The following is a 13,123-nucleotide window of genomic DNA, read 5'->3' on the forward strand; positions in this document are numbered from 1 at the left end:
ACCCACATACTTTCCTTGGGGATTATTAAAGTATTCTGATTCTGATTATCATTTCTTTAACTAGCCTTCAGGAATAGTTCTCCAGGCGTCTTGATGGACTTTCAAAGCCATTTTGTTTGATCCCACACTGCTTCAATTCACTGCTTCAAGGTTGAGGTTTGGGCTCTGTGGAAGCCAGTCCATTACTGATAGTGTTCCACTGTGTGTTTTCTATACACGTATGCTTTTACTGCATCAGCAGTGTGTTCGGGATCATGCAGAAAAATGAAGATGCTGCCAATCAGATGTAATGTGTGCCACAAGGCTCAGTTTGCGGGCCTTGATTGTTTTTGTTATACCTGCTCTCTCTTCAGCACATTTTGAATGCTTTTAAGGACATTCCTTATCACTGTTATGCAGATGACATTCTGTTATATACCTCTTAAGCCCCAATGTGTTTCTAAGTTACAGTGATCGCATAGGTGCGTAGACTCTTTTAGAAGCTTGATGACTGACAATTTTATCCAACTTATTGAAGAAAAACATGAATCCTTGTTTGTGCCCCTGGCAGATTTGTGTCTAAAATATTGGAAACTATGCCACATTTATTAAATCTTTTATTAGGAACCTTGGGGTAACTTTTGATGCAGCTTTCACTTTAAATGTTCACATTAAATCTCTGGTTCACTCTTCAATAGTGTCATGCTCTAAGTTGGAAATTAATATCTTGCATTTATATCATTGCATCTGAATGATAGGAATTCCTTGTTCTGTTGGTTTAACAAAGCTTCTTTGTTCTCCACTGCAAAAGTGTTTGAAGTACCGACACGTCACACTGTTACCAATTTAGTTATGTGTTGAGTGTTTAATGGACAAACATTAGTCTAGATCAGTAAACTTCCATACATCCATACATCTTTAGCAAGTTCTAGACATCATGTAATCAGGGTGAGTACTAAAGGAGACAGAGTTTTTGCAGCAGTGGTGCTCAGACTCTCCCACTGAGCCTGAGATCCTCCAGACTCTGTGGTATTCATTAAAAAGCAGTTAAAAACTCACTTTTTTAGACTTGCTGTAACTTTATTACATTTTTGTCTTCATGTTTTGATTATTTTGTTGTTATATTTATCTTAAAATAATATTTTTCTTACTATACAAAATATAATGAGCTGTTGGCTCAAGACTTTTGCACAGGACTATATACATTCAGATTTAGTTGTGTTAGGCTAAAAGTCCCCAAAAACAAATATATTTAAACAAAATAACATTTAAAAGCTGAAGCCAGCTGATATATTTGTTCATAAATGACATAAAAGTTCCATTTGATTAATGTTTTTGATTAGATTTCTTAGATCAGTGTCACCTGTGTCTAAATTTCCGGAAAACCTTTGCACCCCTGCATCGCTTTGTGTGACTATGCAAATATGCCTAGTGCATTGTTTTGGTTTTCCCCAGCAGCTGTTTAAATCTGTTAACACACAAAAACCCAGCGAACACAGTGAGAAATTAGACTCGTCAAAGAGCCAGTAAAGTGTTTCAGTGTTTTGGTTCAGGTTTATATTTATGATTAAATGCTAGATGTAATTGTTCGTAACGAGATTCGTTGAACTACATATGAACGTTTACGTTAAAATGAAAAAAAAAAAAAAAGAAAACCTCACACACACAAAAAAAACACTTCCTTCCCGTCACGATTTTCCTCGTTGATTTTCACCAATCAGAATGCAGCTTGATTGCTGCTCACCCAATGGGAAGCCAGGAAGCTCATACTGTCCGTGTGATTCCACAGAAGGAAGCGTTACCAAACACTTTAACAAAGTTTTAAGGTAAGTTTGAGCCGAGTTTGTCAAAGTGTTACTTCACGGTGAATCAAAGGACCTCCTAGGCAGAAACTAGGCGTGTGGGCTTCCCGAGGCTTTGGGCCGCTTCAGCGGCGTGGCTGCTCGTAGCTTTACGGTAGCTCTATCTATTCTGCGTGACATTTCTCACAGTAACCTCCATCCCTTTCAGTATAAGGTACTGACATTTTAAAACGGAATAGCTATCTTTACGGTGTTCTGACTCAAACCAATGCAGCTGTCAAACTGTTATGAAGGTAATCAGCTAGCTCACCTGTACGTACGGGTCGCATAGCAACCACGTCCCCTAGTTTTAAGTTGGACAACAGTTATAGCTTTGACATTAAAGTTACATAGTCTATAATTTGAGTAAACTCTGGGTGTGTTTTCTGTTGTTTCTGTAAGGCTTAATTTATGATGAGTTTATAAGCTGTAATCGAAGGTTTTGTTGTTACTTTAAGCTAGGAAATATAGCAATGTAATAAAATATCCTCAGATAGCAACATTTGTTAATGCTTTTGCTTATAATTCAGTGGATCTCGAACTTTTTCTGGCTTGCCTGACTTTAGAAGTCAAAGCTAAAGCTGTAATCGTGATGTATTTATTATACACTTAACTGCGACTTTATTGGATATACCTGTTCTTAACACAAATTTCTAATCAGCCAATCACATGGCCTTGTTGATGCTAGAGGCGAATGGGCAGACTGCTTTGAGCTCATAGGAAATTAACGGCAACTGAAATAACCACTAGTTACAACAAAGGTATGCAGGAGAGCATCTATGAAAACATAGCACATGCAGACCATACCAGCAGCAGAGGGCACAGCGAGTGCCACCCTAGCTACAGTTCACAGGGGCTCAACAAACCTGAACAATAGAAGATCGGGGGGAAAAAACATTGCCTGGTCTGATGAGTCTTGTTTTCTGCTCCAACATTCAGATGGTAGGGTCAGAATTTGACATAAAAGCATGGATCCATGGCTCAGGCTGCTGGTGTAGGAACCATTATTTTAAGTCAGCTTCATTCCACATGTTTACCCAGGTCATCCATACTCTACTTATGGTGGAAGTGCTAGTCATATTCGATGTACAGGGGGATAAATAACTTATTCACAACTAGCCTCCTGTTGTTAATGTAACTTTGAGTTAGTTCAGATGTGCTAAATGTCGTTTTCAGAGATGAACCCCTCACACATTGCGTTGGATGTGTCTCCCTAATTAGAATGTTCTAACTTGAAACACAAGAGCCATGCTGAAGAGGGTTTTCTGATACCATGGCAGCCCAAAATTAAAAGGAATCTAAGGCTAAATTGAAAAATAAATTGATAACTGTTTTAAAGACACTGGAAATAATGTGATCTGATCTTCTAAGTCAAAATAAGATAAAAACAAAATCTGAATAAACTGAAAACATTTTCGTGTCCTTTATGAACAGCTAGATAACAAACAGTGAAGGTGGAAAATAACAAATGAACTCTTGAAATTAGTAACTGAAACAGCCGCCTTCAGCAGCCGCGACCTCCGTCAGATGCTTCCTGTAGCAGTTTTTAGAGGCATTCATGATGAAGAGGAGGAATTTCAGATTGTGTTTGGTGTGTTATTAGTCATAGTGTGCTTTTTTCCATATAATATTTTGCTGGGAATCAATTCAGAAACCTCAGATATTCCAGAGGAGTTAAATGTTTTTTCTTACCCCTTAATTCATTACTTACAGTTTACAAACTGTTTATAAACTTGCCTGAGCAAAAATAGACTGAAAACAAAGTTTATGGTTAACTGAAATGGTTTTGGAAGACCTGCCAAGTTAAGGTGATCAAAAACACAAGTCACTTTTTATGCGTCTGCATGCAAAACGTGCTCCTCTTATTCATACTGACTGTAAAGAGGAGCCTTCCCAACATGTAAGGCCTCAGGTTTTCCAAACTTCCGCTGAGGAAAATTTGTCCTCTCTAACCAGCAGTTCACTGAAGAAACAAGTCAAACTGAACTTGAAACTTAAAAACACTTTAACCTTGGAAAAACCGACTTGATTTAATCACAGAATGCTGAAGCTTCGGATGATGAATGACCACGAAGGCTCTGATTTTGCCACCCACTTCTCACGAGCTGAAACCTCTGAATTTTGACAGAGTCAGTTCATTTTTATATCTCTGAATGGTCAGATCACACTGTTACTGTTAAAACTACTTTAAGGAAAGGATCTTTTGGATATGAGGAATCAATATTTCTAGCTTTAGCTGTTTTCCATCAATATTCAGTTGTGTAAATAGCACCTAGTACATCCTCTGGAAACTGGGCTTTTCTCTTTGACGAGCAAACCTCTGATCTTTGATACAGTGACTACAGATAAAGGTCGCATGCTTTTCACCACATCATTCATTTGTGTGAAAAAGTAATTACGCTCTCAGCCACAGAAGCTTGTGTTGTCCACCTGGTGTTTCACATTGGGTTGCAAATCTTTTACCTCTCTTCCTTCATGTCCATCAATTGAAAGATGTTTGAGGGTTTTCCTGCATGTAACAAGTGTTACCTTCACAGGAACGATATCCCTCCCTTTCCTGCCTCTGAGGTCTTCCTTTGTGGATTTGTCGGTGTGCTGAGGATTATTATCATGGGAGGAGATTTGGGGTTTAATATGTTGCCAAAGAACACCACAGCATACAGAATGGACATGCCAAGGATTTAACTACTGGTTGTTGACCACTTGAGTCACAGATGCTCCCCCCCAGGCTGACATAACCATGTAGGGATGGTCTTTTCCTGACAATAAAGACCTTTTTCTTGCATGACTCCCACACAGGTGTGGCAGACACATGCAACAGAGTTACCTGCAGACCCTGTGATCACATTTTTCAAGGTTTTTTTTTAGACCAAAAAAAAAAAAAAAGAAAGAATTTGTGGTCATTTTAAATCTCTTGCCAGACTTGACATCAGATAAATGATATATGGCATGGCGTCACCATGTAGTTGGCATGTTTTGTTTTCCAACAGAGAGCTTTACTAAAAACGCTAGAAGTGTAACTTAATGCTGTGTGGTCATAAGGATATGATCATTTATAGGGATGATTAAACAAATTATTAGCCCTCAGTGTCAGTTATTCTTATATTTATGTATGGATTGAAGCGAGTAGATGTTAAAAAGCTACATTTATAATTGAAAATGATCATTTGCAAACTTAGTCAGGGGGAATTATGAAATGTTTTCTGCTTATGCTTTTCAAATGTGAGGACTTTCCATTTTTACCCTTTTATGTCATCTGAATTTATTGTTCGTATTTTTTTGGACTGGACAAAATGAGCCACTTTTGAATTCGTTTGATTCATGCTTCTGAATCAATTTTTTTTTTTTGTTACCCAAACAAGCTCTCCAGGGAATACTAGAGGTTGGCTTTTGGCAGCAAAGGATGAATTATATATTTTAAGCTCCCGATGATCACTTAATCCTCATCCAGCTGCTAAACTAATCTCACAGTATACTTCCAGTGTACCAGTTGATAGGATAGCAAATAATTACATACTGCCTAAGTCGTTTCCTGTACACCTAGCCGCTAAGCATACTGTGATTCAGTAAAATGCGAGGACGTGCACCTAATCCAGCTCAGAGGTTCCTCTTTCCCTGCAGAGCGCTCCAAGTCAGGATGCATAGAGACAGCACCAGCAGGTTTCAGCGGTTCATCCAGGGCACAGGAGTCAGGGGCTGGAGTGGGGGAGGGGAGGGATGAGATTAAACATGTTTTTATGTAATGAGGGTTTCAGAAGGGAGCTGGGGTAAAAAAAGGTGGAGTGAGGCCAGAAACATGGTGGATGTATTTTGGCTGCCGTGGGTCGGGCGGTTAAGTCAGCAGAGGTGATACGGTTTATTATCCCATCACTCTGAGCGAACACGATTAGAAACTGAATCTCCTGCTTCAGATAAAATGAGACGTAGAATTAATGACCACTGATCAAAAATTTAGAGCCTGAATTTGAGATGACGTACGTCTCTCACCACATGTTTTTATTACCTGCTGACGGTGGAGGAACAGTGATTTACACTGGGTTCAAACCTCCTGCTGTACTGGGGCCTTTCTGTGGAGTTTCATATTTCCTACATCTTCATGGGTTTCCTCTGCATGCTCCGGTTTCACCACACAGTCCAAAGACATGCGTGTTTGAGTAATAGTTGTTTTTGCCCCTTAGTCGTAAAAGGTTGATGGGGTATTTTCATTATCCTGCTGAGCGAGTGGTTGGGGGACGTGGACGCCCAAGTTTGTTGGGCGATAATGTGATAAATCGAGAACGAAGCAATGATCTGATACAGCTGGTGTATCTATTAAAAATCTCAGGTGAGTTTGAATCTCATTGACCGTGATCTCAAAGTTAGAGGTCAGTTTTGAAATTGAAAGCTTGAAATTTAAACAGGTGCATCTGCTAGGAGGCTGAGCTGCTGCTGTCAGTATTTTTTTAATTATCTGTGAGTAAGTGTGGATGTCCGTCTCCAAATATTAGCCCTGTGATGGATCGATCCAGGGTTCACCTTGCCTCTTACCTTGAACCAGTTAAAAAAAAAATCTATATCCAAAAATGTAGTTAAATGTTTAAATAACACAACAAAACCCAGAAACATTACATTTAAGACAAGAGAAATACGAGAAAAGGAGAAAATCCTCAAATTTAACAAACAAGCAAACCTACAAACAGGTGATAGAGTAGGGCTCACTGTCTTATTTGTTATGCTAGTGCAAGAAATTGAATATCATTCATGTAATTGAATTTAAAAAAGTAAACTTCCATGTATTCTGTATTCATTACACAAAGCATATTATTTCAAGACTTGTTTTTGATTAAATTCAGTTGATTATGGTTTGTAGCTCATGTAGTGGAATATTGTAGAATATTTAATTTTGATTTCACAGTATATTTACACTCTGTTAACCACGTGGTCAAGCACAATCATTAGGAAAAATGCTGAGTTGACAGTTGTCCAGTCGATCATCAACACCCTCCTCACGGAGGATAAGCCATAGATATAAGCCATAGCATATAAATAGAAAGTTGACTGGAAGAATGAAGAGTATTGTAAAATTTGCACCACAATGACAGAAGACTTGAGAGGATTGTAGAGGGGAAAAAAGTGGATTGAAGAACTTGAGAGCATTTTACAAGGAGTGGACAGAGCCTGGTGTCAGTGCATCAAGAGCCACCACATACAGACGTCTTCAGCCGAAAGTAAAACTTGCATTTGATTTGGAAATCAAGGTCCTGGATATGTGAGAAAGAGTGGAGAATCCAACGTGTTTGGAGTCCAGTGTGAAGTTTCCACAGTCTGTGACAATTTAGGGTGCCATTTCATCTGCTGCTGCTGGTGGTGGTCAACACAGTCGTCTACCAGGAGACTTTAGAGCACTTTATCAATCCATCTGCTAACAACCTTTATAGTGATGTCAATTTCCTTTCCCAGCACCACTTAGGACCTGTCCACAGCGATAAAACTACCACCAAATGGTTTGCTGGCAATGTTTTCACCCTGCTGCATTTACCAGCCAACTCACTTGACCCTAACTCCCACCGCAAGAAATCTACAAAGTAGACGAGAAATACCCAAAACCAAAACACAGACAAGCTGAAGGCCACAATCAAAGCAACCTAGGCTTCAGTAACACCTCAGCAGTGCTACAAGCTGATCGGTTTCATGCCACTAATTACTGCACTTATGCAGTAATTAGTGGCAAAGGAGCTCAAACCAAGTATCAAGTGTATAAACATGCGGATGTTTCCTTTGTAAATCCTTTTTTATTCCCATTGATCTCGGCAAATATTCTACTAATCTCAGATACTTGATTTCATGAGCCGTACATTAAAATCAATGAAGTTAAAGCAAAAACAAAGCTTGAAATATTTCACTTTATATTTGATGAATATACAATATATGAAAGTGTACCTTTCTGCATTAATTGTCTCAAGTAGTGTTCAGAGAATGGCGGACAAGACTGTGGATGGAGGTCAATGGACGGGATGCGCAGTCATGTTTCTGCAGTCGCTGTGTCCCGGTGTGAACCTGCTCTCTCTCTACAAAGACCCACAGGGAAAGTTCATCATTTTCAAAGTCATCAAGCTGACACTTACAGGTGAGCCCTCGGTTAGGCATTTCTCATACTGCATGCTCATTAAAATAGAAAAAACCTCTTGTAGGGTTTACCTTGATTAATCATAGTCTTCCACTGTTAAGACTCTGCTGGAGGCCTGGGTACATTTGAGATCCTAAAGGTCCATGACGCGGATCCCTTCCTGGGGGTGGAGGTGAAGTTTGTGAATGTGGCAGCATGTCATCAGTTCCTGGAGAGCTACAGCTCTGGAGCGGTGAGACAGTATCTCTGCCAGCACGCCTGCCGGCTGCTCGCTCTGTCCCAGGAGTTAACTGTGGAAACCCAGCTCAAGGCAGGCACTCATACTCTGGATCGGTGTCTGGACAAGCTGGATCTTTGCCTACAGCACATCCACCTGTCACAGGTAAGGTTGATGTTCCTGTTAAACTGTTCTCCAGTGATTTTAAAGAGGCAAAAAGATTTTAAAAGTAGATCTCATTTCACCTCACCGTGCCTGACACTGGCCGATTTCTAATGGGATTTTTTCTTGCAAGGTAATTTAGCTGCAATGTGAAACCTTTTCACAAAGATTCACACAAGCAGGTTTGTCATAATCATACCTGTTCCTGAAAGCTAACAGCCACACTCTCTCAGTGACAGTTCAGCCTGATCACTCGTTAGAGTTCCACACAGCCAACTGTTGGGAGCAGTTGAGTTTGAGGAGAGGGAGACAAGACAAAAGACACACTGTGGAAGAGAGCCAGAGATTTAATAATAACTAATGATTAAATGCAGAGAGGTGTCAAAACATACAGTGAGTGAAAAGAGACCAGAATGAGGAACACTGCATCACAGGAAGCCCCCACCAGTCTAAACCTATTGCAACATAACTAAGAGGGCATTCGGGGATCACCTGATCCAACCCTAGCTATTTGCTTTACCAAAAAGTAAAGTTCTAACCATAATCTTAAAAGTAGAGAGGGTTTCTGTCTCCTGAATCCAAACTGGGAGGCTGAAGGCTCTGCCTCCCATTCTACTTTTAAATACTCTGGGAATCGCAAGTAAGCCCGCTGTCTGAGAGCAAAGTGCTCTAATGCGGTACTATGAGGTCATTAACATGGGGGCTGATTATTCAAGACCTTGTATGTGAGGAGCAGGATTTTAAATTTGATTCTACCAGAGAGCCAAAGAAGAGAAGCCAATATGGGAAATATCCTCTCTCTTTCTAGTTCCTGTGAGTACTTGCTCTGCAGGATTTTGGATCCACTGAAAATGTAACCGCAAAATTTAGCATTTTGAAACAAATAATCTCCTGTTTCTGCCAAATTTAAGCCATTGCCCTTTATTGTAGTCACTATGGCCTTCGGAGAGTGTGCCCACTTTGACGTTCTCATTTATTTTTATTCTGAGTGATTTCTGCCATTTTGTGCCTTTCAGCCGGAGCGCCTGCGCGATGAGGAGATCGATGAGCTCGAGCAGCAGCTGCAGAGTCAGGCCCGCGGTCCTGCCTCACAGTCCGTCACCATCATGCAGGAAGAGTCTCCCGTTCCCAGCAACTGCTTCAAGTTTCAGAACAGAGTGTTTGGTGAGTCGAGACTGTCCTTGTTACTAGTCGTGTGTGTGGTGTGCTGTCCACAGTACATTATTTAGATATTCTCTGTAATTTAACTATCGGGGATGGTCGTTCATTTACAAATGGTGGGCTTGCTGCCATCTCCTCGTTCTCCTCATGTGTCTGCAAAAACAAATTTTTTTAAATTCAAGAAGCTGACAGAACTTTGTTGATTGGCTTTTTTTTCTCGACAGCACATGAATTCAATACTATTTCAGCTGACTCCCTAATCCAGCCAGTCAGTGGGAAGAGATTAATGCCTGCAGCTAATGTGTTTGGTTTTCATACTTGGACTGATTTCATATTGGGTCAACTAAAATTTGAATTAATAAAAATGCAGGAGATTTGGTGGCTGCCAAACAACTGAAATTAAACACCCAGTGACACATTAAGGCTCTCCTGGGGTTTGTAAATTGATGTTGGTGGTCTTGATGGGAAAAAAGGAAAGTGTGAAAGTACAACAGCAGGGATTTTTGTTAATGAACTGACTGGTCTTTATTAATTGCACCTGATTTTTCAGTACTTTTGATCATGCAAGTGCACAACTTTAAAGCTGCTCTGATCAGTTTTTTCCATACGAACAATGAGATTACACAGCTCTGTGATCACAGGCTATTCGCTGACTTTGCCTGTTTGTTGTTTGGTGCTTAGCAAGTAGTGTTTGCTGCTTGAGACCAGCTGCTTGCTGAAGCAGTGAGCCAGAAAACCAAACCAGTGAACTTAAAGGTGCTAAGTGCGATGTGCACTTCAGGAGGTAGTGAAGACATAAAGCTTAAGCTAAGTTAAGATGAACTTTAGACTTGTTAGGACATTGGTCAGCTGGGTAGCACTGTTGCCTCACAGTGAGAAGTCCTGGGTTCAAATCCACCGGTCCATCTCTCCAGATAGCCTGAAGAGGTAGCCTATCCCCCTATGACAGCTGGGAAAGGCTCCAGCCTCACGTCTCCCTGAATTATAGAAGCGGTTAAGAAAATGAATGAATTTTAGTCTCCAGATGTTTGCTAGTGTTGCTGTGTAACTGTTGAATGTCTAAAGAGCAACTTGCCCACATGGAATAGTTGTAGTTGTGTCAGGTAAAATGCGTGTTTACAGGTGGTATCACTGTCCCCATCTGGCTGAAAATTACTCATTAAAGCTGTTTTATAATCTTAAAGCACATGAAACGAATGAATATGCAGAATCTGCAGCTACAGCTGGCAAAAGGACAGTGCAGTATTAAAGTATGAAAGTCCTGTCGGTGTACATTAAAATTAAACAGTGTGGGGGTGCATCCACTTGAGCTTTTTTCCAGCCGTATGCAATCGGAGCTCTATGTATGTAGAAAAGGGATTTATTAAATGTCCACAGGGAGGTCATACAAGTTCAGGGGTCTTAAACGTTTGCTGGGTGTACCACCAGCAGTGTCATGATACATGACTGGCAGATGCTCTGCCTCTCTTCTAGCCTCACAACTGGATGAGCCCTTCTTGTTGACTCTTTGCTCCTGCTTTTAAAAGTGGACCAACATGGCTAAATTTCACTTGCCTAATTAGAAACATGGTTTACATGTTTCGAAAAAATTTGAAGCTTGAAAATAAATGTGGTTAATTTTACAGATGTTTACAGGAGTTTCCAGAGGTGCTGAGTGTCCCTTATGTGTGGCCCTTTATATAAAACAGCAGCCAAACTGACATCAACACTAAATGAGAAGCAAGGAATTAATAATGCATCATGTACACAAGTCCTATTGGTGTTTAAGTTTGGGTTGAAAGCTGCAGCCTTTAGCTTTTCTCATAGTCATACACTCATAGTGGGGGATGACTGGACATCAGCGGAGAATGTAACACTGCTGGTCTGAGGATTCAGGTGTGCACTTACTCCTGGAAAACTACAGCATTAGTATGAAATACTGTAGTTTTGATTATATGACTATTTAGTTTGCTGTACTAGAGTCAGGTACTATTATTTGCTTAGAGCTCCCTCCCAAGGTGCTCTCACCTGGACATTTTTAGAAAAGCATTTGGAGTTATCAGCTGAAAAGAAACACTACATCAGAAGAGTCAAATGTGTGATTGAAGCAGCCTGCTAAAGACTCTCAGTAAATTCTTTTAAAACTCAAATTTTTCGATAAATTGAAATGTGATTCTTCACGTAGTGATGCTGGGATTACTACGCGGGAGTGGAAAAGTTTGGGAAGTGAAAATGTATTTGTAGATTTTGAAAAGTTGTGACTTTCTAAATCCACAGGCTTCCCACCACCATTCAAAAAAAATGCACATTAGGTTTATTGGTGATTCTAAGTTGCCCATTGGTGTGAATGAGATTGGGAATAGTTGAGAGACAAGTGGCCTGTCCAGGGGGCACCCTGCCTCCACCCTGTGACAGCTGGGATTGGCTCCATTGCCTCTGCAGCCGTGAATTGGATAAGCAGTTAAAAAGGTGGATTGATGGACTCTGTTTATGTGGAAACATGGAGAGACGCATAGATTATTTTTGTCATCTGGTGTATAAATACATTTCTTATTAAATGAGCAGTGTGTTTTTTTTTAAAGAAAGTGCTCATTTCTGTTGTCTGGCTGTGTTTTTTTTTTTTTTAGTGGAGTGGCATGATGGGTGTCTTTCATTTAGCTTTATGGTTCCAGCTATTATTAAAATCTTGACTCTCGCTCAGGTTTTTATACCTCAGAGATGGAAACATTTGAGGAGTGTTTTTTTTATTTTATTTTTTTATATATACATTATTGTGTAATGGTTTTAGAGTTCGACTCACTGTCACCCGTGAACTAATAGGAGTTTCGACACCCCTGCCCTAAGTTCTTCTGTGAGAGCTTGCTGTTTACATCTGTTTCTAAAACACTGTTTATGTAATCGTACTTGATTGCGGTTTACATTAATGCTTTCCCTTCATCTTTATCCTGTGGCCCCGTCAGAGGACCGAATGCTGACAGCGGCAGATGTGCAGAGCTTTTCTAACGGAGTTGGCCGTCAGTGGAAGCACGTAGGGAGGGCCTTGGGGAAGAACTGCCGCGCTCTGAAGGGCCCGGCCATAGACAACCTGGCCTACGAGTACGAGAGAGAAGGGCTGTATGAGCAAGCCTATCAGCTTCTCAGCCGTTTCATCCAGGCGGAGGGGAGGGCGGCCAAGCTGAGCCGACTGGTCAAAGCACTGGAGGACTGCAAACTCACGAGCCTGGCTGAAAATATTCTGGACCTGCAGCCGCGAGAGTAACTCTGAGTCTCAGCTGTGAAAACAGAGAAGGGGGGGCGGAGTCCTCTCTGTGCAAGGAGCAGCGACTTTGTCCTCCCTGCTTATGCTATACACACACAGTGTGTTTGTTCTTCACGTCTGTCATCGACAGCATCCCATCCTTCAAATCATCCCCCGTGTGTGCGTGCGTGTAGGAGTGTGTGTGGGAGTGTGTGCGTATATTGAATGATTCACGTCTTTGCTTTTCAATTATTAGTATTATTGATAATTGTTTTAATTTAGTTGAATGATCTGTCATCACTTTTTTAAAAATGCTGTCATGAGTTTAATGCACTGTTTAAACTGTTGTCATCATGTTTCTCCTTTTAAAGTCTATTTACAGATGGAACCTGTTGGGTCTTCTTTCTAATGAGTGCGAGACTGTTTTTTTTTTTCTTCCA

At 40.6% G+C, this 13,123-nt stretch overlaps 1 protein-coding gene across 2 annotated transcripts; it reads left to right on the forward strand.

Annotated features, from left to right (window-relative positions):
• Positions 1-1,686: 1,686 nt before the first annotated feature.
• tradd (tnfrsf1a-associated via death domain) lies at positions 1,687-13,123 on the forward strand. 2 transcript variants are annotated; one of them, XM_014340704.2, is made up of 5 exons: positions 1,687-1,805; positions 7,763-7,926; positions 8,028-8,308; positions 9,322-9,469; positions 12,406-13,123. In XM_014340704.2, the coding sequence occupies exons 1-5, from the start codon at positions 1,702-1,704 to the stop codon at positions 12,702-12,704; spliced, it is 996 nt and encodes a 331-aa protein (XP_014196190.1). In that variant the 5' UTR covers positions 1,687-1,701; the 3' UTR covers positions 12,705-13,123. The 2 variants fall into 2 exon arrangements, with proteins under 2 accessions (XP_014196190.1, XP_005915280.1); XM_005915218.2 differs by having other exon boundaries at positions 7,766-7,926.

Source organism: Haplochromis burtoni, unplaced genomic scaffold, assembly GCF_018398535.1.
Source record: "Haplochromis burtoni strain Fernald_Lab_line unplaced genomic scaffold, NCSU_Asbu1 Contig_11, whole genome shotgun sequence".
NCBI classification, from domain to species: domain Eukaryota; kingdom Metazoa; phylum Chordata; class Actinopteri; order Cichliformes; family Cichlidae; genus Haplochromis; species Haplochromis burtoni.

Excerpts from the sequence above, each read along its gene's own strand:
- tradd (XM_014340704.2), top strand. The coding sequence starts at position 1,702 with ATGCAGCTTGATTGCTGCTCACCCAATGGGAAGCCAGGAAGCTCATAC. Across the intron at positions 7,927-8,027 it reads CATCAAGCTGACACTTACAG|ACTCTGCTGGAGGCCTGGGT; the intron begins GTGAGCCCTCGG and ends TCCACTGTTAAG. Across the intron at positions 8,309-9,321 it reads AGCACATCCACCTGTCACAG|CCGGAGCGCCTGCGCGATGA; the intron begins GTAAGGTTGATG and ends TGTGCCTTTCAG.